Here is a 25,605-nt window from a genome sequence, read left to right on the forward strand (position 1 = left end):
TCTCTTTCTTGGGATGTTTGAATTAGTAAATTAAGTTAGATAATTACGAGTAGGATTACATTTTACCCATGAGATCCAACACTTTGTTGGTTTTGAATTTTTTAGCTTCAATGTGGTATTATTTTTATGGATTATTGCTGTCACATTTTTGCTGCATTTTCTGTTAGCAGGACGATTTTGGCGCCCCCCTGTGACAAAGGATAAAACAGATCATGTAAGATTACATTAAAGGTATGTATCTCCTTCCATTTCTCAAGGATAGGACATATCTCAATCCATTTAATCTCAAAATTCAGCTACAATTAAATGTATAAAGTAAATGTTTGTTTAGTGTTTACAGCTTAAAAAAAACAAAAACAACCACACAAAATATATTGTATTATATACTATAGTATATTGAAAAAATCATAAAAATGTCAGTGTAGTATGTCGAAAAAAAAAATCACAAACGTCATAGTATACTATGTAGAAAAAAATCATAAAAATGCCATTGTATAGTAAGCTGAAAATCCCAAAAACGTCATGGTATAGTACAGGAGAAAAAGTGTTAAAAATCAAGCTGGTACAGACCGCTAGTTCTCAGAATCGTATCTTTTATTTGAACTGCACTGAATGCTAAATGTTCACCTTGTACAAGAAACAAATACAAATACTCACACTAAAAACAAAAACATACTGCTGGCTGCCTCTTCTGCTATTGTTGGGACACTAAGTAGGAGTTTCTGCTATTGCTCTTACAGAGTACAGGACGCCCCAAAGAACCTGGCCTTCAATAGAACAAAGAAAATATAAGAAGGAGAGAAGAGAGAGGGCGGATCACATAGGACTATGGTTATAGGAACATTTAACTAGGCAATACAAATCTAACAGGACTCTTCAAAACTCTTTAACACCAAAAACGTGGGATGCGCCTTGTATATAAAAATACCACAATGGAGAGGATGAGGGAGGAGAGAAAATATCCAGACTAAACAGATTAGTCTTATCTTTTTTTTTTTTTTTTTTTTTCCTCAAAGACAATTCTGGGCATAAACAATATCTGCAAAAAAGTGTTTTCCTGAGTCATTAAGAAATTAAGTTTGCTTTAACCCTTTCCTGTCTTCAGTGTGAAATGTGCTCAAAGAAGAGATAGGATCACAATCTGTACGCTGCTGCCACTAAGTTAATATCAGCTGTCCATTAGCTGTCATTAGAAATGTCCATTTGTCAACAGATGAATTGGATGCAGTCACACAAACTTATTTTTTATGATCTCTTTCTCTCAGCTCACTGACACATCATCAACTAACTCAACTAAAGAGAAACGTTAAATATTTAGCTGGCAGCTCCCTCTAAATCCATTTAATCTCAAAACTTCAGCAAATGTATAAAGTGAATGTTTTAGTGTTTAGTTTAAAAGAAAATAAATCAGCCACACAAAATATATTGGAGCAACCTATGGTTTAAATAGTCACAAGTGCAGATGAAATCCCTCACACTGTGTAGAAGTGCCCTCGAGTGGTGAAATCCGGTAACTGCAACTGTGAGAGATGTGTGCATGTATTATTGCCAGGAAAGGGTTAAAACCCACTCTAGATTACCATAACTGATGAGCAATCTTTTTCCTTTTGTTTGACGAATGATAAATATATATAGTCAATAATCCATTTTTAGTCATTCACACTGAAGATAGAAAGAAAAAAATTATAATTCTCTTCTGAGGCATACTGAGGGGCCTAAACAACACACATTAGTTACATAAGGAGGGTGGGAACCGGGTAGAGGAGAGCTGGGGAGGATCAGGAGGGAGGTGGGTAAAGGGGGGGATAAGGTCCAGTAGCACATGATGCCAAAGTTTTTTCTCTTGTTCGCCCATTGGTGTGTTGAGATGTGGGCCTACGTTTCCCATGAGCTCTGAGGTGTAGTGGGGGGCGGGACAGAGTCTCATCGGGTAAATCCCGGAGCGCTAAAAACACTGGACTCTGTGTCCACAATCATAGGCATGTCCCGAAGAAAAAAAACAAAAAAACTCATCCTCATCAAAGAGTAAAGTCGGTACTGAACCCAAAGAGACAGAGAGTAAAAACTAAAACGTTAAAAGTACAAATTCCCCGGAACACTTCCTTTGTTCCCAGTTGCTGACTGATTTAACAGGCAGCCCGCTTGTGTTGTTTCACTGTCTCTTGGTCCCAGTTGGTCGGTTGCTTTGTGATTGGTTGGTTTTTGAATATGTCGACAGGTCGGATGAGATGTTGCCGTTTTGTATCCCTTCTGCTGCTATTGCTCGGTGAGGTGCTCTCTGGTCTCGCCGTGTTTAGAGGGCTGGTTGGGCGACGGGGCCTGGGAGGGGTGTGTACCAGAGGGCAGGGTGTGGGCGATGGGCACCCCACCTGGAACCATGCCCTCTAATGCCCCTGGGATGCCACCCGGAGCCACTCCAACTACACCCGGCGGGTATCTGGGGAAGGTGAAGGAGAAGAGTTAGCGGCACAGACGGTGTGTGTGTAGTGTACTCACAGTTTGATTAGCCCATATTCTCAACACTGTGAAAAACAAGATACTCTGAACAAACCTGACATTTAGTGTTACTACTGAATCTTTTTTTAATAATGTATTACCCCTCGAAAAGTCACAGTGGAAATCTTTTCTTTTTTTTCTGAACTGCTTTTGCATTACTTAAAAATACAGTTTGCATTCCCTCGGATCTATAGTGTAAAGCTGAGGTGTATTATAATGCAAACATAAAAAAAGTCATAGTATGTCTTGAAAAAGTGTAAAAAAAGTCATAGTATGTTGAAAAAAAAATCATAGTAGCTATAGCATGTCGGAAAAGTGTAAAAAAATAAATCATAGTATTGCATGTCGAAAAAATAGTCATAGTATAGTATGTCGAAAAAGTGCAAAAAGTCATGTCGAAAAAAAAGTCAAAGTATTGCATGTTGAAAAAGTGAAAAAAAATCATAGTATAGTATGTCGAAAAAGTGTAAAAAAAAAAAAAGCTCAGTATATTATGTCGAAAAAAGTCATAGTAAAGCATATCGAAAAAGTGTACAAAAAAATTCATAGTACAGCATGTTGAAAAAATCGTCATAATATAGCATGTCGAAAAAGTGTAAAAAAAGAGTCATAGTATAATATATCGAAAAAAAGTCATAGTATAACGTGTAAAAAAAAAAAAAATGTCATTGTATATTATGTCGAAAAAAAGTCATAGTATAGCATATCGAAAAAGTCCAAGAAAAAGTCATATAATGTTGAAAAAAAGTCATAGTATTGCATGTTAAAAAAGAGAAAAAAGTCATAAAATTGCATGTTGAAAAAATAGTCATATAGCATGTCGAAAAAGTCATATATGTCGAAAAAAAGTCATAGTATAGCATGTCGAAAAAGTGCAAAAAAAAGTCATAGTATAGCTTGTCAAATAAGTGTAAAAAAAAAAGTCATAGTAAAATATGTCGAAAAAGTGTAAAAAATAAATAAATCACAGTATATTATCTCGGAAAAAAAGTCATAGTATAGCATGCCGAAAAAGTGTTAAAAAAGTCATATTAATAGCATGTCGAAAGAGTGCAAAAAAAGTCGTAGTATAGCCTGTCGAAAAAGTGTAAAAAAAAAAAAAATCATAGTATATTATGTTGAAAAAAAAAGTCATAGTATTGCGTGTCGAAAAAGTGTTTAAAAAAGTCATAGTATAGCATGTCTAAAAAATAGTCATTATATAGCATGTCGAAAAAGTGTTAAAAAAAAAGTCATAGTATGGCATGTTGAAAAAAAAGTCATATCATAGTATGTCGAAAAAGTGTTAAAAAAAAGTCATGGTATAGTATGTCAAAAATAGTCATAGTATAGCATGTCGAAAAATAGTTATAGTATAGCATATCGAAAAAAAGAAAAAAGTCATAGTTTAGTATGTCAAAAAAATAGTCATAATATAGCATGTCGAAAAAGTGTTGAAAAAGTCATAGTGTAGCATGTCGAAAAAGTGTAAAAAAAAAAAAAAGTCATAGTTTATTATGGCGAAAAAAGTCATAGTATTGCATGTCGAAAAAAAGTCATAGTATAGTATGTCAAAAAAATAGTCATAATATAGCATGTCGAAAAAGTGTAAAAAAAAAAAAAAAAGTTATAGTTTATTATGGCGAATAAAGGTTATAGTATAGTATGTCGAAAAAGTGTAAGAATAGGGTCATAGTATAGTTTGTCGAAAATGTGTTAAAAAAAGTCATAGTATTGCATGTCGAAAAAGTGTAATAAAAAAAGTAACAGTATAGTATGTCGGAGAAAAAAAAGTCATAGTACAGTATGTTGAAAAAATAAAAGAAAGTCATTATATAATATGTCGAAAAAATTTCATAGTACAGTATGTCATAAAAAACAGAACCAACAAGGTAACTTTTTCTATGGATCAGAGAGTATGCAAAACTTACTGTGAGGGAATGCAAAAATAGTTCAAAAATAAAAAATCCCTCCGTGACCCCTCAGGGACTCTGTACAATGACATCATTCAACCAAAGAAGGGGGGAAAAAGGACAATACAGTTCAGAGACAGTAAATCCAACAGTAATCGCCCAAAAAACCCATAAGGAGGAAACCACGAAGCATGACTCCATCCATGAAACTGCATCTGAATGGCTTCATGTCATGCTTACTGGGACACTCAAAACCCACATTCGCTGCCATCCATCTCTACTCTGCGTTCAGTCAAACAGGTGAGTACTGGGGGGAATTATAGAGGGGGGGGACACACATCACGTGAGTTCAGGTGAGAGGGTCTTATCCGAGACCTCCAGACAAGAGGCTGTTGGCCCGGATGGTTGTATTTACCTGCTCCTGATCTAGGCAATAATTTTGTCTTGGGGGACACCGGTTGTTATGCCCGGAAGAGATTGGTTCACTTGGCTGCGTGAAAGAAGCACATGGAGGCGGACATGCTGAGATCAAGAAGATCCCACAGGTGGGCATATAATTACCTTTTCTACTACTACTACAGGGGACAGTTAGTAAGGGACACAGGGCTCTAGGATACAGCAGAGTAGTGAGTTCATTGATAACTTTACTACACTATTTTAAGAAAATATATTTCAAAACAGTGAATATAGGGGAAAAGGCAACACATTTTTATGATTTCCTCATGAACATAGCAAGAAGGGAACATAATTGGGATGGTAATAGCAATAAAAACTCCTTTATGACTTTGTTTTTTTCAAAATAAAAGCACCCACAGGGGTACAAATTACTTTGATAAACATCTAATTTCTGACGTATTAAAACACAATCCTAAACTAATGCAGGGGATTTTTTTCTGAAATGGGAAAAGGGGACGTTTGCTAGCCATCTGCATGTTCAGTCCCTACCTGTAGGCGGCGCCGTTGAGCTCAGGGTGAACGCCCGGTTGATCCATAACTGCCCACGGTGCCGTGGTGACAAAGAACTCCTTGTTGACGCAGTTTCTTAGGCTGTCAGGGATACGGCCTGTCATATGAGCCAAACACACACAAACACAGTTATAAGCAGTGAGGCACACTGGCATAAATCACACACTCTAACAGGCCATAACTTCTTACAGTGGGCTGAGTGACCAGACGACGGCAAAGTGTTAATGAGTTCAGACTGACAAACATATCAGGCTTGGATACACAAATGCAAATTAAGATCATTTAACAATCTGGATGTTTTCTGGTAGGCCAGCCCCCGGGCGCCGCTCTGCTCTGTTCTGCGTCAGGGAGCTAATGATGACATCTATTAAGAGGTCCAGATTTAATAAAGGCTGCCCGGGGCCTATTGAAGTGGAAATGTGACATCTGGGAAAGAAAGACGTGCAACAGGTCACATAGTAGGCTGAGCCTGAATGTGAAGCGGTGGATGGTCGGGAGAAGGATTTTAATGTTGTGTTTGTCAGATGTTAGAATGAGCTGTGACAAGAACAGATTTTAAATTTGTTTTTTTTTACCGGTGATGGCTCTTCGGATCTCGGTGGCGGCTGCCTCCCTCATCTCCAGAGAGGCCTGCTCGCTGTACCAGGCTGTGTGTGGTGTGCAGATCAGGTTTGGAGCGTCTTTCAGTGGGCCCTGAGAAAAACTACAACACAAACACACACAGAGGGGCAAGATAAGGGGAGGAAATGACACATAATAAAGTAGACTGGAGCAAAGCTGTGTTGTTTTTTTCTTTGTGAATCATGATGAATATAATAAGAGAAGTATATTTTCTCCAGTGTTCACAAAAAGGGTTTAAAGGTTAAAGTCTCCCTCAATAATGTGTTTTGCTTATTGTTACTTCATTAAAATGTTTGACCTTCACTGTGCATGTATGATGAATGTGCACAGTTTGACATTTGAAGTCCGTCTGACACCTGAACCCTCCAGCACACATATGTAGTAGTACATAACTGCCACAAATTATTATTCAAAATAGGGCCGTAAAAGTTAACACGATAATGCAAATTTGTTTTAACGCTGCTAATTTCTTTAATGAGTTAACGCAATCAATCTTTCTGAGTTTATACCAACCATGTCATATTACATTTTGGCGAGGAACAACTGTCATGGCCATTTTCAAAGGCGTCCCTTGACCTCTGACCTCAAGGTATGTGAATGTAAATGGGTTCTATGAGTACCCACGAGTCTCCCCTTTACTGACATGCCCACTTTATGATAATCACATGCAGTTTGGAGCAAGTCATAATCAAGTCAGCACACTGACACACTGACAGCTTTGGTTGCCTGTTGGGCTTCAGTTTGCCATGTTATGATTTGAACATATTCTTTATGCTAAATGCAGTACCTGTGAGGGTTTCTGGACAATATCTGTCATTGTTTTGTGTTGTTAATTGATTTCCAATAATATATAAATACATACATTTGCATAAAGCAAGCATATTTGCCCACTACCATGTTGATAAAAGTATTAAATACTTGACAAATCTCCCTTTAAGGTACACTTTGAACAGATACAAAATGTGCGATTAATCACGATTAATCATGAATCATTAAATATTTGAATCAACTGACTGAGCTCTAATTCAAAGCATTTAAATTTTTATGTTTCATAACATGTCTGGAGGGGATCTTGTGGGAAATGGCAAGTGTCAAAGAGTGTTTTTGTCACATAAATAACAGCGGTTTAGTAGAGTTATATTTTGCAGCCGACAGCTGAACAGTGACAGTGCATATTCTGAAATGTAGATATTATCTGTCCACTGAGCCTCATCACATCTGCTATCACTACTTGCACGGCTACTGCAAGTTGCTGCATTAAAATATTGCCGTGGGCACTTCTTTGTTTTTAGCTTTGTGTGAGAGTATGAAATATGTTATTCATTATTGGGGCAATCAGAAAGCCCATTCATATGCATCAACTCTTTTCATATTGTGACTAATTCCCATTCAGTTTTTCTTAAAAAAAAAAAGTGAAATGTTTGTGTACAATTTGTACGATAATTATCTAGAAACATGGCCAACGGGAGTAAATGTCAAACCCTGTTATTCACACATGCCACAATGTTCTCCAAAATTTCCTTCCCCTCATCCCTGTCCTCTCATGTGGCACGGAAAAACAGATCAGCTCCAACTCCCTCCCCTCCTCTTCCTCTATCCTTGTAACACCTCGCCTGGTTGTGTGTATGTGTGTGTGTGTGTGTATGTTGTGTAACGCCTCAGCGGCGCCCTGAATCAGTGTCGTTTCGCGTGGGACGGAGGGCCAAAGTTATGAAACACTCCCCTGTTGACATATTGGGTCAGCGGAGCATGAGTTCCAGCTTCATCGGGCCGAGTTTCGGTCTTCAGCTGAGCAGCCGGCCAGAAACAAGCAGCCTCCAAACTCCCTAACTGCCCCTGATGCGTGAACAACACATCAACACCAGTCACCCCCTGAGATGGGGAACATGGTTCTTAGAAAGGTGGAAAACTGGGAGGTGTGTCAAGCGGTTTGCCCTCTGGTGAGAGCAGGAGTGGAAATAGAAACTGAGACTGTAGCTCCGACTTCTAAGCTTGCATTTATTGTTTTATTGCATTAATTTTGACGTTCCTAATTTAAAGAAATGATGAACTAAACTGTTTCCTAGAGGCATTTTCCCATTTGGAAAACTTAGGCTTTGACGTCTAAAGAAGGAGAGGACTCTTTGTTGCACCTCTCCACACTCAACCATCCACCTGCACCTTTAGCTGTATTTAGTTTCCTCTGACGGGAATAAAAGGGAGCTCTCTCCATCTCCTGAATTCCATTACCTTAAAGGCCCTGAAGGAGGCTTTTAGGAGAGTATGAGGTGTCTTTAACTTGTCATATGTCTGCCATTGTTTCTGTCTGACTGTCTCTCACTTCAGCTGTTTAAGGTTCTCTGTCTCTTTGACTGTGTGTAATTTGTTGCTTTCTCCGCCGTCCTGCAGACCCATCTATTTCCTTGTCTTTCTAAGTGAACCATTCATCTGTCTGCCCTTGAGAGGGATTTCTGTGTGTGCTTGTACACTCACGTGAAGGGCTCCGTCTCATGAACGTCCAAGGCGGCTCCACGTATCCTGCCCTCCTTCAACGCCTGGGCCAGCGCCTTCTCATCCACCAGGCCTCCCCGCGCGGTGTTGACCAGGAACGCACCTTGACGCATCTGTGAGGCAAAAGACACAGAAATACGATCAAATCAACACAGAAATACAATTACCGCCTCACAACTGTATCGCTCCGACCAACCAGACAAGTTGCAGTTTACGCCCATGTCTTTTTATATTATTTATGACATACTATATGACTTTTTTATGACATTTTATATGGTATACTATACTGTGACTTTTGTAATTTTATATTTTTCATGTTTAACTATACTATAACTTTTTATGATATTCTTTATGGTATAATATACTATATATTTTTTCATTATGTTTTAATGGCATACTATACTATGACTCTTTTATGACATTTTTTATGACTATACTATACTATGAAGACATTTTTTTAAACACTTTTTATAGCATACTATATGACTTTTTTTATGACATTTTATATGGTAAACTACACTATGACTTTTGTAATTTTACATTTTTCACCTTTAACTATACTATAACTTTTTATGATATTCTTTATGGTATACTAACTATACATTTTTCATGATTTTTTAATGGCATACTATACAATGACTTTTATGACATTTTTTATTACATATCATACTATGACTTTTTATTGATATTTTTTTTATGAAATACTATACTAGGACTTTTTATAGCAAACTATACTATGACTTTTTTATAATTTTTAATGGTATACTATTACAAAATAGTCAAAGTATAGTTTAAAAAGTCATAAAAAAAACAGTTATAGTACAGCATTAATAAAAAAAAATGTGTGGTATGGAGTAGTGTGCAGGCGTTACCTATTTCCTTATATTACAGTATACCATAAAAAATAATAAACTAGAATTAGTTGCAGTTTACATCGATGTCTGTTCAAAATATCATCAAATTAAAATTTTATCCTATCAGATATTTGTGTGAAATAGTCATAACTAGCATATGAATTCTTGAGTTATGGCAAAAAACGTATTTTGTGAGGTCACAGTGACCTTGACCTTTGACCTTTGTTTTGGACGTTAAAGAAATTCTCTCCAAGCGTTCCTGAGGTATCACGTACACAAGAATGGGAGGGACGAAGTCACAGTGACTTTGACCTTCGACCACCAAATTCTAATCAATTCATCATTGAGTCCAAGTGGACGTTTGTGCCAAATTTGAATGCATTCCCTCCATGCGTTCCTGAGATATCGCGACAGTCGGACAGACAGACGTATGTACAGACAGACAACCCGAACACAGAACACCATAAAACCAGAGATACAACCAGTTATTTACAGACAAATGACCAGAAGTGGGTGTTTTATGTGTGTCTGTCAGCCTGACAGTCAATTTAATCTGTTTGATCTAACGCAGCACATCAATCTGGATTTGGATGTCTGCATTTGAGGATCTTAAAACATATTACACAGGACAGAAATCGAGAAGAAGAAAAAAATCTGTGACACCTTTGTTGTGCCTGACACCTGAAAGATCTAGGAGACAGACAGCACCTGGGAAAAATACTGTCAGATGTGGGATAAAGAACAGTCTTTATCCAAAACCGAGAGATGAAATGAAGGATGAGGGGTGAGCTGAAAGATGAGGCAGCGCCACCACCCCTTGCTGCTTGTGGTAAAAAAAAAAAAAAAAAAAAAAAAAAGGCACAACAAAAAGTGTAAGAGGGAGGAAGAAAAAAAAAAATAAAATGAATATGCTCAGAAGAAAGTAATCCCTTAATCTTGACAAAAGCTGAAATCCAGGGGCATGAAAAGCCTTTACGCTGGCAGGCAGTCTTTTATTAGGCCTTGGTGGTTTTGACACACACAGAAACACACAAACATGCGCACACACGTTTCCACTTTAGAAGCTTGAGAGCGACTGCCAAGATTTTTGGTGAGGAAAGAGAGGAAAGTGTTCTTTCATTGCAGCACTTAAGAGGCAGCTGAGAATATTAAGCTTTGGAAAAGACACAGAGTTAACTAGGTTAGGCTATTACCCTACACCCACTTGTGTTTGTCTCCTCGCATACTGTAACTCACAAATCGCAGAACGAAGGCCACACTAAAGACAAAGAGAAATCAGTGAGTGGCATCATGGGGAGAAATCGACAGAAGGGAGATGCTTCTACCAGCCCGTGTAGTTCCCCGGCTTCCCTGCAGGTGTCACCCCAGGCGGCGCCTCGGAGTGCAGTTATTGACTCAGAGAACAGCACTTTCCCCTCGCAGTGCTCTCAGCCCCCCTGCTGCGCAGCCTAGTCGATATATTTGCTGTAGCCGTGGGCTGGCGCTAATTGCATTTGACAGAGCAAAGGAATGAATTTGTGTCCAGCTTTGGTGGAGCTTAAGATAAAGAGCAGGGAATGTGCAGGCAGGAAGGCTGCTGCCGCTTCCTCTCTTCTTCTTTTTTTCCTTTCTCCCGACTATAATGCTCTTTAGGACAGCCTCCAGGCTGACAGAGTAATAATACACCAGCAGCTCTGCTTGTCTACCTGCTAGATAGCAGCGCGTTAAGCCCAGGTCAGGTCACAGCTGTTCAACGGGATGTTTCGGCTCTGTCTGGGTGACACGTCTGCGTTGCGTATGCGTTGCGTATGCGCGCGTTTTCTTTTGCAAATGTACCTGTTTGATGGTGAAGTCGTTGATGAGGTGGTGGTTGTGTTCGTTCAGGTTGCAGTGCAGGGAGACGCAGTCGCTCTGGTAGAGCAGGTCCTGCAGGGTGTAGACGCGCTGGACGCCCAGCGAGCGCTCCAGGCCGTCCTGCAGGTAGGGGTCGTAGAAGATGACGTTGAAGCCGAAAACTTTGGCCCGCACCGCCACTGCCTGGCCCGAACGACCTGGGGGACGCACAGAGAAATTAAATCTGTTTATTTATGTGCAGTCAAACACAGCAGCAGAGAGGTATTTATATTACATTGACATTTTAGGTGTGTAGTTGATGTTATATATGTGAATGTTCCTGGTAAATAAACCAATAAAATTCAAGTTCAAAAGTAAGATAATTCCTGGTCAGTCCGGTGTTTTTGAGGCAATACATCTATATACATATATACATGTATATCTACATAAAGATATTGTCTGTTCTTGTCAAATCTTTGGGGATCTGTAGCCAAATTGTTACCAAGTCCTGAGACTCACTGATCCAGTAAAGTGACTTAAAATGATCAATATTTGGTACTAAACAGGAGGTAAAGGGCTGTAAACGCATCATAATAAATACTACTAAATGCACTAAACATCATTCCTCTTGAATACATAATGATCATGAAAGAGAGTAATATAAAATAAATTTAAGACACCATAAAATAAACGCAAACATAAAATCTAACCAATAAAGCTATCCATTTTTTAAGTATTTTCGGTCTCTTAGGAAGTGAAGCGGTCATTATTTATGTCTATAAGAGATTTGTTGTTGTTAGAAAGAAAATGATTAATAATGAGCGATAAGTGGTGGAGTCATGATGGAGAAATAATTTCACAGGAGGAGGACAATGTGAGGCAACTGCTTTTCTAATTGAAGCTGTGAGACGGTGAATCAGAATATAAGCCTCTTCCCTCGGTCTCTCACAGCCATTTGTTGTGTAGGATGTGAGTCTGTTGTAGGAGATGCTGTTCAGCAGCAGCTGCAGGAGGGTGATGGAGAGTTGGATGTTGTTGCTGGTGAAAAGGATCGATAAGGTCCTTTTCACTCTCAAAGTGCTCTCTCTGAGGGCTCCAAAGTCGAGGAGATTCAGTCTTGTCTTTTTTTGGCTGGACAGCGGAGGTCCAGCCCTACAAACGCAAAAGCCTGTTACTGACTGAGTGATGAAGTTACACGATTGGTCGGCCGAGCGTTGGGGTTTCCTCATTGGCCGTTGCTCTTTCAAAATGAAAAGGTGGAGAACAGTCCCTTATGCAAATGAGCCTGTTCACAGACTGACTGTACACAGTCCAGACATATACTCGGTTTTGACCGAGTCTTGTTTCTCTTTCAATCTCAGCCAATAAGAGACAGCAGCATAAAGACTCCCTATAATACTTAAGCAATCAGATCATTCTTTTCCATCAACTTTTTGATTACTGTAGAGCTAAATCCTTTTTGGTGTATCCACTTTTCCTCAATTGTGTATTTCTGCTTCAGTTACTTTATTCCTTATATTTCCCAGAATATCTTTAGACAACATTAAGAGCACGAGCATGAACTTGTTGCATTCAGCTGCTCGTTGTAAGTGCAGATTGAAAGAGCGATACAGACAGCAGCAGCAGCAGCAGCAGCACGGGAATGAGTTTTTCAGTTAGTTAGAAATAGACCAGGTCGTCTTGAGGCTGCAGTACAATCTGATTTACTGAGGCTGGTGGTGGGGGGGAGGAGTGTGTTGGAATTGGCACCTCGGCTTCTCCTACAATGATTTTCTGCCCGTGTGATTGTTGGAAAATTGGTGCAAAGTGGGGGATTTAGAGGGAAACGGCATCCCTTTGATTTTGAGGGATTCACAATAACGGTTGTTTTTCTGTATCTGCAAATATCTCTAATTCTCAATTCTGCTCTGCAGCACTAGAAACTATAAGAAAACTATTGGTGTTTTTGTGTGGATTTTTCCTTTCATGTGGAGATAACGGAGAATCAAAAACAATATGTCTCCTTTTTGTATTTCTAACCATCGCTCTCCCTACCTTCCCACACTGATCAATGCCACTAAAAGAGAGAAAATACCGTCACAATAGGGTCTGTCACCACAACTCACGGTGGCAGACTTTTGCTTTTTGTGTTGCTCATTTATCCCCAGTCAAAGACGACACTCTGCACTCAAAAATATGAGGCCTCAACACAAAGATTTGTGTAATCAATTCTGTCCCACCCGGTGGCGATGCAGCAGATGTGGCGGTGGTCAAGGCCAACATGAAGGAAAGAATGCCGCATTTGCGAAACAGCCCACTCAGAGTAAATGTGTGCAGCTGGCAGTCAAAAAATGGTTGCTTGGTGTGCTGTTGCTGTGGATTTCTCATGAACAGATTATGTCGGTGAAGTTCCTAATTATGCACCAACTAGAGCTTGGAGATAGGGTTGAAATCAGTAACATGAAATTAAGTAAGATAATTTCCATTATCAGTATATGTCATGATATGGCAAATGCAAAAACAGCATATCAGATCATCAAACTGATGTTCAAATGAATGTGTTATACATTATATAAGAGCAAAACTTAAATAACAAATACCTAAAAAAGAACGTGCGATCAAACTTCATCCACTGAAGAAGTACATGAGATGCAGTTGAAAGCTACAGAAAGGTTTTTAATTAGGGCTGTATCGAATGTATTTTTTTACATTTGAAGCTTCTATTGAGGTTTTCAAATGAAGCATCGAATGTCGGTCGTCATATTTTATGAATTCATCATACTTATTTCTGAGAGGTAATCTCATTGATAAAACCAATCCAGGGAGTGTTGTTATTACATATAAATGAACTCTTAAGCAGCCCGACACTTATTTTAAGAGTGTAAAGGCCTAAAGCGTTGGCGTGGCGAGTACTTGAAGTACTCCTGAGTCTGTTGTCGCCCCAGAGCCAGAGGTTCTTTTCCATTTGGTGTGTTTGCAGCCTGCAGAGTTGTGCAGCTGGCTGTATGTGCGCGAGTCCTACAAGCAAACACCAGGAGGCCTTCGCTCTCCCCAACCTCCCGCTGACAATGGACATTGTTTTGGAGACGGCTTGAGCCAGAAAGACCGGGAGAGGAGGCTGGAGGTGGGAGGATTGGGTGAGAACAAGATAGATTTGGGGGGGAGGTATTCTCCCTGCCAGGACTTGCTGTTTGGGCACCGTGAGTCTAGGAGGCTGTCTGGGGCCTGTAGGGGAGGGGAGGAGGAGGTTGTGTGTTTGTGTGTGTGGGGAGTGTATGTGGACACAGAGATAAGGTGGCACTCTGGAAAAGGCTTTTGAGAAGACAAAGCATCTGTCGGCCCACTAATGTTGAGACAGGGTAGAGTGATGCAACACACACAATCGGCATTAAAACAGGTGCAGGGAGGGAAAACACACTGTAACAAGCACACAGTCTACCATGAGGGGCCTGATTATGGCAGGGCAACGTGTCGAGGGACCGCAGCAACAGAGGAGAAGAGTCAAACGCAGAAGAAGAGAGAATAATGGAGATATAATGGTGAGCATTAGAGCGGTGGGGATGAGAGAACAGTGTGGCGGAGAAAAGGAAGCCAGCCCGGAGGGAGGCGAAACAGACAACCTTGAGATAATCTGTGGGACGGGCAGAGGGAGAAAAAATAACCTTATCAGGGCAGGAAAACAGAAGGCACGCTGAGCGGTGAGAGGATATGAAAACACAGAGCGGAGGGCGAGGAAAGGGAGTGAAAGAAAAACAGAAAAAGAAGAGCTAAAACTACAGAATAAAATGATACTAACCGAAGCCGATGAGGCCGAGGGTTTCGCCACGGATGCGGGCGGCGCCGGACGCCACCTCGCGGATCTGCTCCACGCTCTGGACCCGCGTGCCCTCCCGGAGAGCCTGGTACAGCCAGGTGTTCCGCCGGTAAAGGTTGAGGATGTGGCACAGGGTGGAGTCTGCCGTCTCCTCCACAGCTGCCGAGGGAATGTTGCACACAGCGATGCCTAAAGAAAGAAAGAAAGAAAATCAATATCATAATTCTAATAACAATATTTATCCAATAGATATGAGTAAATGTAGGCCAGTAAGACACGGTTTGACACAGGGGGGTGGAGCTAAGTGCAACCGAACGCTGAATAAGACATTTTCAGGTGACCAAAAAGGTTATAATTTACTTTATTGAACTGAAAACAAACTGAAAGAATTAAATACGCAAAATGAAAACATGGAAAACTCCCAGACCAGTTGTTGTTTTTGTTTTTGGTTAGGTCGGGGCTATTGAATATTAAATCATCTAACTTTGCTCACTACATCTTACCCTCAGGTTTGCATATTAAACTACAGGTTATGAACTTCTTATCTTAAATGCAAAAATGTGAAATCATAAGTTTACTTATCAGTCATGAGAAGCAGGTAATTATCGGTAACGGCGGAAATCTATATTGTGCATCCTTGACCAAGATGTATCACCACATGGCAAATGTATGCAAAATGAAAATCACTAAATTGATGTTCAATGTAATGAACTGTGTTGCACTGGAAAAGGCAAACGTTGCAACACGCATGAAACAAAAACTATAAATAATTAATTTGGTTATTTTTAATTACATTTTGCCTCGAAATGAGTAACTTAGGCAACAGAATTTTGCAAAACAATAACATGATATGATAATATGATCCCACTAAAAGTCAAGATGAGATATATTGAATCATTTTCAAGCCCCTATTCTATTTAAACTCATGTGCACATGCATAATAAAGCAAGTTTTAGTCACTTTCTGTCAAGATCTCCTCCAGTCGAATGCTCTTAATTTCGTTACCTTCAGAGTATTCAAACCTCTGACCTTGTGGTATTACCTTGCCTACCCTCCGACAACACAAAGATTTCCATTATCGCCACTTAAGCACTTCTGCCTGCCCTCGCTCTCCTCTAATGTCCTCATCCCACTCTGTATCTCAGAGTAACAGCACAGCCGTTCTCTGGACAGCAAAAAATAGCCAGAGCCCGCTCAATCAATGGCCCCTTTTCTTCTCCCCGAGAACAGCCGCCATATCAGCGCCGCCTTCTCCAGGCACGATAGCTTTTGACTCCTGCGTTGCGAGGCAGAGCGCCTTCGGTGAGTGGGTGGCGGTTAGACACAGTATCTCGTATTGGCAGGAAAATGGCAGCTTTGTCAACTGTAAGGGCTGTTTGAGCCACCAGCCTGCTGATATAAGCCTGGGTGGTGGTTCAGAGAGAAGACTGAACTCTCCTCTCTCTCCCTTTTCTGTCTCTTTGAACATTCTGGCTCACAGTGGGATGTCCACCATTCATCTGACTCTTTAATTCAGCCTTTGATACGGCACTGAACAGCAAAAAAAAAAACCCCAAAAAAACCTAGGAAACAGTAAACATGCTGTCCGAAGCAGTCCTCCTTTAGGCAAACTCCATATCAACTGTGTGATCTTGTTTTGACCTCTAAATACAGCACTCCCTTTGGCTAATCACTACAAGTTTCGACATACCACATTGCAGTGGTGTGATGAAACGTCCCCTCCAGATTCACATTAATCTGATAACTGGCGCCCGAGGTATCATATGTAATTAATGAACAAACAAACGATCAAACAAGCGGATAAGCAGACATAAAACTCACTATGAAGAAATCACTGGAACATAACAATACATTTACAACACTAGTAGACACAATACAAATAGTATCCTTAAGTGCATCATACACCATATCTATTCTGGGATACATACAGCACTAAACACTATGCATTACTGGTAGGGCTGTCAAAGTTAACGCGATCATAACACGTTAACGCAAAATCAGTTTTAAAGCTAGAGTGAAGATACTGGCATCATATGAAACTAGAAAAACCTAGAGAATCCATTGGTACTAACCGTGCCATACTAGCTTGTCGCAAAAGAGGTTAAATAACACTCCAAACTTGTGCTCAATTTTGGCGAGGAAAAACTGTCATGGCCATTTTCGACGGGGTCTCTTGACCTCTGACCTCAAGATATGTGAATGAAAATGGGTTCTATGGGTACCCACGAGTCTCCCCTTTACAGACATGCCCACTTTATGATAATCATATGCAGTTTTAGGGCAAGTCATAGTCAAGTCAGCACACTGACACACTGACAGCTGTTGTTGCCTGTTGGGCTGCAGTTTGCCATGTTATGATTTGAGCATATTTTTTATGCTAAATGCAGTACCTGTGAGGGTTTCTGGACAGTATTTGTCATTGTTTTGTGTTGTTAATTGATTTCCAATAATAAATAAATACATATATTTGCATAAGTAAGCATATGTGCCCACTCCCATGTTGATAAGATTATTAAATACTTGACAAATTTACCTTTAAGCCACAATTTTAAACAGATAAAAAAAAAATTGTGATTAATTTGCGATAATTTGCGATTAAATATTTTAATCGATTGATAGCCCTAATTACTGGATATGACTTGATACTGGTTATGTTTTAGCAGTGATTGCAGAGAGTTCGTACCCAGCTCTCCAGCAGCCTTGATGTCGATGTTGTCGTAGCCGCTGCCGATGCGGATGATGATGCGTAGGGCTTTGAACTTTTCCAGATCCTCTCTGGTCAGGGTGATGGTGTGGTACATCATGGCACCCACTGCTTCATTGAGCACCTGCAGACACACACATTCACAAAATTTCACTGAATGAAATGCAATTTTTTTTTTTTTCCAATGACAATATTGTATTTATTAATCTGCCTTCATTTTGTTGGATCATTTCGTTCGTTCATTCATGCAACCCGTGCATGCAACATGGCTATTAGTCCATTTGAGTTCATAAGAACTCATGACAATCACAAGATCACATTCCTTCCAGATGAGCCATGAAAATCACGTCCGCCATGACTCCGGACATTCAAGAGAACGTTTAAGATTTCACAGCGAGGGGATCTACAGACGTCACATGGTCACCAGCAGCACTGACACACTGTCCTTTTACAGACCTGCGCTGAAGTGGAACAAGTCATTATATTGTCTCGGAGGGGATGCGGTTCCGCATGGTCATCGCAATTACACTCAGACCCCGAGGGGGTTTATGGACAAAGGATCTGGGCAATTGTCTGGACAGAGAGGTCAAGTCAGCTGCTGATCGCAGGATAAACCTTAAGAGGTGACAGCATGTGGTTAAAATATGACCTCACTCAAATGACCTTTTGACCCATTTACATCTGGCAATAAAATGTCTTCACTACCCACAGAAATAAAGAAAGAAAAAAACAACTTGGGTAAGATTAAACGTAAGATCATACAGCTCCATAGCATTGCTGTGGTTCCTTCTCTGTTGCCAATTTTTTCTCTCTTTTTTTCCCCTTAATTGAGAGGGTCTGTGATATATAACCCTCTGAGACAAACCTGCAATTATGGGCTGTATGAATCAATTCAACTTGACTTGAGTTGTATTACAAGTATAAGTTGGCAAAGTGAGAATAGAAAGTGTTTCTCCAAGAAATCTCAATACTCCCCCAATAATGTCAGCAACCCTAAAATGTCCCCGAAATGAGAAACAGCAAATGAATCTTTTTTTTAATCTGAACTCATATCTGTTTAGGCAGAAATAGCATGGACTACTCCATTCATCTTAAATTAAATCCAGATGGAATAGTTTTTGATGTCACTAGGCATGAGATGAGATCACGATTATTCTGGCCAAAATAATTGCAAATGGTGATATTATCCCAATAACCATCAAAATATGCTTAAACTCTTAAAATGTAATAATTTCACGTTACATTTTGTTAAGAAACAAATATCTGTATTGCATTTAGGGCTGTCAATTGATTAAAAATATTTTATTTAATTTATCTCACATTTTTTTATCTGTTCAAAATGAATCTTAAAGAGAGATTTGTCAGGTATTTAAATCTCTTATCAACATGGTAGTGAGCAAATATGCTTGTTTTATGCTAATTTATTCACTTATTTATTATTGGAAATCAATTAACAACACAAAACAATGACAAATATTGTCCAGAAACCCTCACAGGTTCTGCATTTAGCATAAAAATATGCTCAAATCATAACATGGCAAACTGCAGCCCAACAGGCAACAACAGCTGTCAGTGTGTCAGTGTGCTGACTTTACTATGACTTGCCCCAAACTGCATGTGATTATCATAAAGTGGGCATGTCTGTAAAGGGGAGACTCGTGGGTACCCATAGAACCCATTGTCATTCATATATGTTGAGGTCAGAGGTCAGAGGACCCCTTTGAAAATGGCCATGCCAGTTTTTCCTCGCCAAAATTTTGTGTAAGTTTGGAGCGTTATTTAACCTCCTTCATGACAAGCTAGTATGACATGGTTGATACCGATGGATTTCTTATGTTTTTCTAGTTTAATATGATGCCTGTATCTTCTCTAGCTTTAAAACTGAGCCCGCTATGCAAGTTGCGTTAATGCATTACAGAAATTAGTGGCTTTAAAACTAATTTGCGTTAACGCGTTATTATCACGTTAACTTTGACAGCCCTAGTTGCATCACAGATAGGAAACATCTTTTTTTAGTGAAAAACAAATAATCTTAATAAGGTAATCATAAATCATGAGCCCCCCCTGCATAAATAAAGGCTGAAAAAAAAAACAGATGTTGGCGCTGTTGAGTCCGGAGATCAAAATCAAATGTCCAAATTTAATTCAAATCTGTAAAGACGGTTTGGCGATCCTGCTCCTGCTAAAAGAACAACCAAAAAAACCTTCTTTGTGTCGAAAATCACACCTCAGGATTAAAAAAAACAGTCTGAATTCAGTCATCTCAGGAGGGCGTCACTGTGAAGCGCTGCTCTTCTCTGCTACTTGACATGGACAAGGTGACCTGCCCTGTGATTCAGTGTGATGTGGATCTAAACTATTCCCCCTCAGTATCAGCCACAGCCCCTGTCAGCGCCTAAATAACAGCTCTGCATTCACCTCCAGCCAAACTGCATTAGCTTCCCTGTGATTAGCAGATTAGCTCTGAATTTCCATACTGCTTTTATTAGCGCCGTGTTCCGGACAGGCCTTCCAGATACTAGTTCAAGGTTAAAACACAAACACACACTCTTCTTCTCTCCTTTGTGTTGTTTTTGAGCCAGAGAGGGAGTCTTTTAGGGGGAGCAATGAAGCTTTTTTGGAGGGAAAATCCACTCTGAATGTAGTTTACTTTAATGGAAACTCTGACCCAATCCATATCCCCGCTCTCCACTGTAACCAAAGCCTCACTGCTTTTAACATTTATCCTTTCTGATGATGCCTGGGCAGCAAGGCCTCCTCCTTTTTGGCCCGGGTGAGCGTGAGATACAAGAGTATACTGTTGCAAAGGAGTTTTCGGTTTGGTGATACTGTACAGTTTGTGTTTGACTCCGTGGCTTACTGGGGAGGGATTTTATGGCCATGAGGTCATCCCACTAGTGAGCAGTGGGGATGAGAGCTGGTTGTAACTCTGAGAACAGAGTTTCTCCACCTGGCAAGGATGCGCAGTTCGAAATGTAGCTTTTGGCACTTCTTAAAGGGTGATATGGCCATGATAACAGCACTGAAAAATACAGAAAAAGCACTGCAGAACATCACACAATAATGTGGAGTATGCTATGAAGAGAGGGCTATGATCCTTTATTGATTGCACCTTTTAAATCCACTTCAGCTGTGAAGCAGAGATGTGAGTAAAAGGGAGTTTTAAAAAAAGATATTTCTTTGTGTGAATGAGGCAATGTACAGCCTAGATAAATAAATAAAAAACGGCTGTACACTCTAGTGACTTAAAAGAATAGTTTGACAGGCAACCTGCTTCCCTCTCTAACAAGCAATTTAAACTCGAAAACAAAATATCAATAGATCATTTGCCTGCGTAATCAGTCATTAGTTGCAGCCCTAATCTTAACACCACAATTGGATGAGCAGTCAGGCATTGTACAATGTGTGATAGGCCAATGTTGACTCTACGCCATATGGGCCGCCGTCCAGCTTTTACAAGCCACATGTGACTGCGAGAGACGACAACTGTGAGAATGTTGGACGTCGGAGCGCAGGTGCTGCATGCAGGATTCGCTCTCGCTGAAGTGGTACTGTAACTCGATCTTGATCAGTATTCGGCCGCGTGTTTCATCGCGCCCCCTATCACCCGAGAAATAAGGGATTACTGGGTAACCTGACGTAACCTCGGGGCCACTTTCATATTCCGATCCGTTCCCATGAGTTTCTTTTATTTGCTGGTGTGGATGGAGGAGAGAGTGGCAGCTGGTGTCTGGCCCTGAAAACATCACACTGAAAACTCCCTGAATTATCGGTGCTGCATCTCCGCATCCACGCCGCGGAAAGAAGAGATTGGACATTTTCAATCTACACCACCCCTCTGGGTATCTAGACTGCAAGTTATTACTGCGAACTGCTGAATATGCTGGCGAGGTGAACATTACAATCATGTTTTTCCTGATAAGGCAGTGTTAAAACAAACAAAAAGCTCCCCGCTCCCCCCTTCTCCTCAGCGCCCAAGGTCTTTGATTGAATTGATCTCTATGCAAATGTTTCGTTTTTAATATGTCCCATTTTCATAAAAACAGCGAGAGGAAAGATGTAGCGGCTCCCACTCCGTCTGCAGATGGAGAGATAGCAGTTCGGCGATACCCATCTCCGTGGCCATATATTGTTTTGCAGCCACGGCGCTGCATAAAAAGCAATAAAGAGCCTCTACAAGCCAATGTAATTACACTGCATCCCCGCCATACAAGACTCTCTATTAGAACAATGGCACTGATATAGGCGTCGCGCTCCGTGCCACAAAGTGACATTAAATCATAATGAAGCCACTATATTTTAACCGGCAAGTGCGTATGGGGCAGATATAACGCGCTTCACATTTCAGAGCTGTGATAGGAAAAGAAAGAGGCAGACATAAGTGAGTGACAAGGCTCACTGATGTGGAGAACTGTGAAAGCGAAGTGTGTTTGTTTTTTACCTTCTCGTGTATCTCCTGTGTGGACTGGGCGTCGCAGAAGGCGACAGTCGCCAAGTCTTTCAGGATGGGCATCTCCACGGTGCAGTCGCGCCCGTCCAGCAGCGCCACAAGGGGGCGCGGATGCATTGGCCCGTTCATGATTTGGGGCCGAATACCTGGAGACAGATGGAGAAGAGAAGGAAGATTATTTCAGGTACAAGAGAACAAAGAAATGGTCCCTACAAAAACTGTTGTTCCAGCTAGGGCTGTCTTCAACCTAGTGTTGTCAAAAATATCAAAGTATTGATACATATCGATATTGAATATTTCAAACTGTATCATTACTCATTTTCCACAGAATTGATACACATGTACCAGCTGTGCTTTCTGCTCTCTTTTCTCTCCAACAAGTTGACACACACACTACTACTTAACTTGTAATAAAAATCGAAAATTTCATGCCCTCAACGTTGTCCATTTTTTCCCCGTGGTATCGAAAATGGTATCGTATATCAATGTTTTCCACGTTAGAAATTCCAGTATCGTGACAACACTACCTCAACCAAAGAAATTCTTTGTCCACTAACACTCACAATAGTGCAATAGGATTTTGTCAACTAATCGATTAGTTGATTTAATCCACAGATCTGTAAAACTGAGTTTCTCCACAAAGAATCACACGAAAGCAACACTTTAAATCTTGTGTTTACCAGAGAGGTGCTCATAAGCTTCTTGGAAATAAGCCATTCAGCATGAAAACAGCATAAACAACAAATAATCAACTAAAGAAATCTTATTCAACTAAGACCAGAACGACTGATTAGTCAACTCATCGACTAAGAGGGGGTGACCCTTAAAGAAATAGTCGCTATGAAAACAGTTGTTTCAGTAAAAAGATACTACTCAAATATAATTTTTCATTGTTTTAGGGTGGTGATCCCAAATTAAATCTGCACGGCTAGACACCACTAGGTTTGAGCTAGGGTTGGGCAGTACTTCAATATGATCATTTATCATCTTTCAATGGAATCGTATCGTGATTAAATCATAGATCGAGATGTCGCGATACACAATTACGTCATCTAAATAGATAATAACTCAAATCTCAGTGTATAGCTGGAAATATTTTTAATTAAATGAGAAAATTCTCTCATTTGTCAAGTCAGTAATTCACACAGGAGTACATAGATTATTTCATATAGACTATTTATTTATTGAATTACCACAAAACATGCTATATCGTTATTGTGATATGACATTACCTATATCGGGATAGAAGATTTTGGCTATACCGCCCAGCCCTACTGTAGTTTGAGCGATGAAACATATTTTTGTTTTATAATTTGGGTGAACACATCCTTTAAGCTTATTTCTTTCTTTTCCATTCATGATATGGTTAAATCATGAAGAGTATTAAAAAAAGATTATGCAAAAAAAATAAACAATAAAAATAAAAAAGTGGACAAGCACCCACAAGTTCTACTGGAAGAAACACCAACTGAGCAAAGTCAAATTATTAGTCTAAAAATCAGCGAGTAACACTCTCCTGTCAGCTGGAGTCAACTGTCTTCATCACCATTTTCTTGAAAGAGACTCAGATGATAATAACCTCCCATGTGTGTGTGTGTGTGTGTGTGTGTGCGCGCACATGTGCTGATTAGGATACAGCAGGAAGCAGGGCTTCTCCGAACTACCAAGCGTTGCTCAATAAATCAATGCTCCTACTCAAGACTGGATTAGACCACAGCCTCACTTACAGGAATCCTCTCTGTCTCATGGCTTCCAAACACATACATCACAGACACACACACACACACACACACACACACACATGCACTCTATCATACCAAGAGGAACATATTCCCTTGTGTGTGTTCGTATGACTAACGCGTCGCACACACTTTGTTCTCATTTCTCAGTTCAAGGGAGAGGATCCTACGTTTGCCTGGATGTGAGTGGAACCAGCAGCTGTGTGGAGTAGAAGAAGAAGAAAAAAAGAGAGAAACTGCATGCTACACCTTTAGAAATGAGCTGCTGCCCTGCCTCAAAAGAGCCATGTATCATTGAAATGGAGAGCGTTGGAGAAAAAAGAAAAAACGCTACAAGCGTGAAACAAACCCACAGCCAACTCACGTCTGCACTTCAGCACACTTGACAAAGTGCGTGTCGCAATTCTGGTTCTGTCGGCGCTCGACTCGCTCTCCTTCCCCCCTCGCCACTAAAGTGGAGAGAGCCGAGGAGCGCCCAGCTCCCCAGTGGGCCGACCTTCTCGCACGCGCTGCCTCCCTCGCTGAAGAAGACGTGTCGCGCCGAGAAGACAGACAATTACGAGCCCCGCTTCATACAATGTTAACAAGAGAGGAGCATCAATATTCATGCCAGGCGGTGGATGGATGGACCCGAGAAGGGAAGCAACTGTTCCCCGCTGAGTACTACCGCCCTGACACTACACAGGTCGTGATCTCCACTCTCAGTCAGCAGCTATGGATGTGTCATAGCTGACACAACAGGCCACTCCAGAAGTGACCTAAACTGGCGAGATCCCCTTGTGGGTGTTTCTGTGTGATTTCATGACATCACTTTCTTATCTCATGTTGCTGCTCTCTCCTGCGAAGATCAGCATCTGGTTGCTTAAGTGTGATCTCACTCGGTGTGAGCGCAGGTGTGTGTGCTTCTTAAAGTTATCCCGAAGATTACAATGACGTCATCGTAGAGATAAGGTGAAGGGTGGAGGAGGTGGCTCATTAAGGACATGCTCTGTGGGATTACCGAAGCAGAGGAGGCTGATTAGGGCAGATGAAGGTGAGATTAGAGAGATTTAAGAGAAAGTTGTGGTGTGTGGTCGTTGTAGAAACGCGCAGCGGGAAAACAAACAGGTGGGATGGGGGAGGGAGGGAAGAAACAGCAAGACAGAGAAGAAATTAAAATGTAAAACAAGAGTGCGTATAAATAGACTAAACACTGCCTGTTAGCCTAAAGAACTCCCATGAGACAAATCAGAGAAGAAGACGAAGAAGAGGATGAAAGGAGAGAGAGTGAGAGCAGATAAACGACAGGAGAGAAAGCTGACAGGAAGCGAGCAGTCCAGCAGTGCAGCCTCTGAGGGCAGGGGGAGGATCGCAGCGGAGGTGTCGTCTCCTCGCGCCTTCCGCCCATATTGTCATGGTGATCACTTAACAGGCTTCGACTGCCAGTTTTAATGCACTTTATTTTTGGCACCGCAAGAGTTGAGGTCGGAGGCGCAAAAAAACGCCCGAACCCCCCCCTCCTCACACTCCCAGTGCAAAAGGGCAGAGGAGATGTTTTCTCTTCTGACAGACAGCTTCCTCCTCCTCCTCCTCCTCCACCTCCTCATCATCACCCCGCAGCCCACCACCCAACCGCCCTCACTGCCTCCACTGCCTACTTATCACACTCGCTGTTCAAGACGGGTGACATGACGGCGGGGAAAAGGTGAGGCGTGGCGACTCGGCTGTCTGTGCCACATCTGCAACTGACAGCATGTTGAATATTAATGGAGGCAGCTGGGCGGTGAGTCCATTACACCAAACTGAGGT

At 40.9% G+C, this 25,605-nt stretch overlaps 1 protein-coding gene across 7 annotated transcripts in view; it reads right to left on the reverse strand.

The window, feature by feature from the left end:
- Positions 1–573: 573 nt before the first annotated feature.
- LOC119479988 (C-terminal-binding protein 2) overlaps positions 574–25,605 on the reverse strand; it is a 61,596-nt gene continuing 36,564 nt past the window's right edge. For 3 of the 7 annotated variants that reach the window (XM_037756039.1, XM_037756038.1, XM_037756035.1), the window contains exons 2-9: positions 22,070–22,224; positions 17,608–17,752; positions 14,907–15,113; positions 11,135–11,349; positions 8,448–8,578; positions 5,930–6,057; positions 5,334–5,451; positions 574–2,437 (exon numbers count right to left, since the gene is read on the reverse strand). In XM_037756039.1, the coding sequence (XP_037611967.1) occupies positions 2,257–2,437; positions 5,334–5,451; positions 5,930–6,057; positions 8,448–8,578; positions 11,135–11,349; positions 14,907–15,113; positions 17,608–17,752; positions 22,070–22,224 (1,280 nt within the window). In that variant the 3' untranslated portion in view covers positions 574–2,256. Of the gene's footprint in view, positions 2,438–4,406; positions 4,467–4,803; positions 4,879–5,333; positions 5,452–5,929; positions 6,058–8,447; positions 8,579–11,134; positions 11,350–14,906; positions 15,114–17,607; positions 17,753–22,069; positions 22,225–25,605 lie in introns of all 7 variants that reach the window. The other 4 variants (XM_037756040.1, XM_037756036.1, XR_005204792.1 and 1 more) reach the window with 3 other exon arrangements.

This window comes from Sebastes umbrosus, chromosome 20 (genome assembly GCF_015220745.1).
Source record: "Sebastes umbrosus isolate fSebUmb1 chromosome 20, fSebUmb1.pri, whole genome shotgun sequence".
NCBI classification, from domain to species: domain Eukaryota; kingdom Metazoa; phylum Chordata; class Actinopteri; order Perciformes; family Sebastidae; genus Sebastes; species Sebastes umbrosus.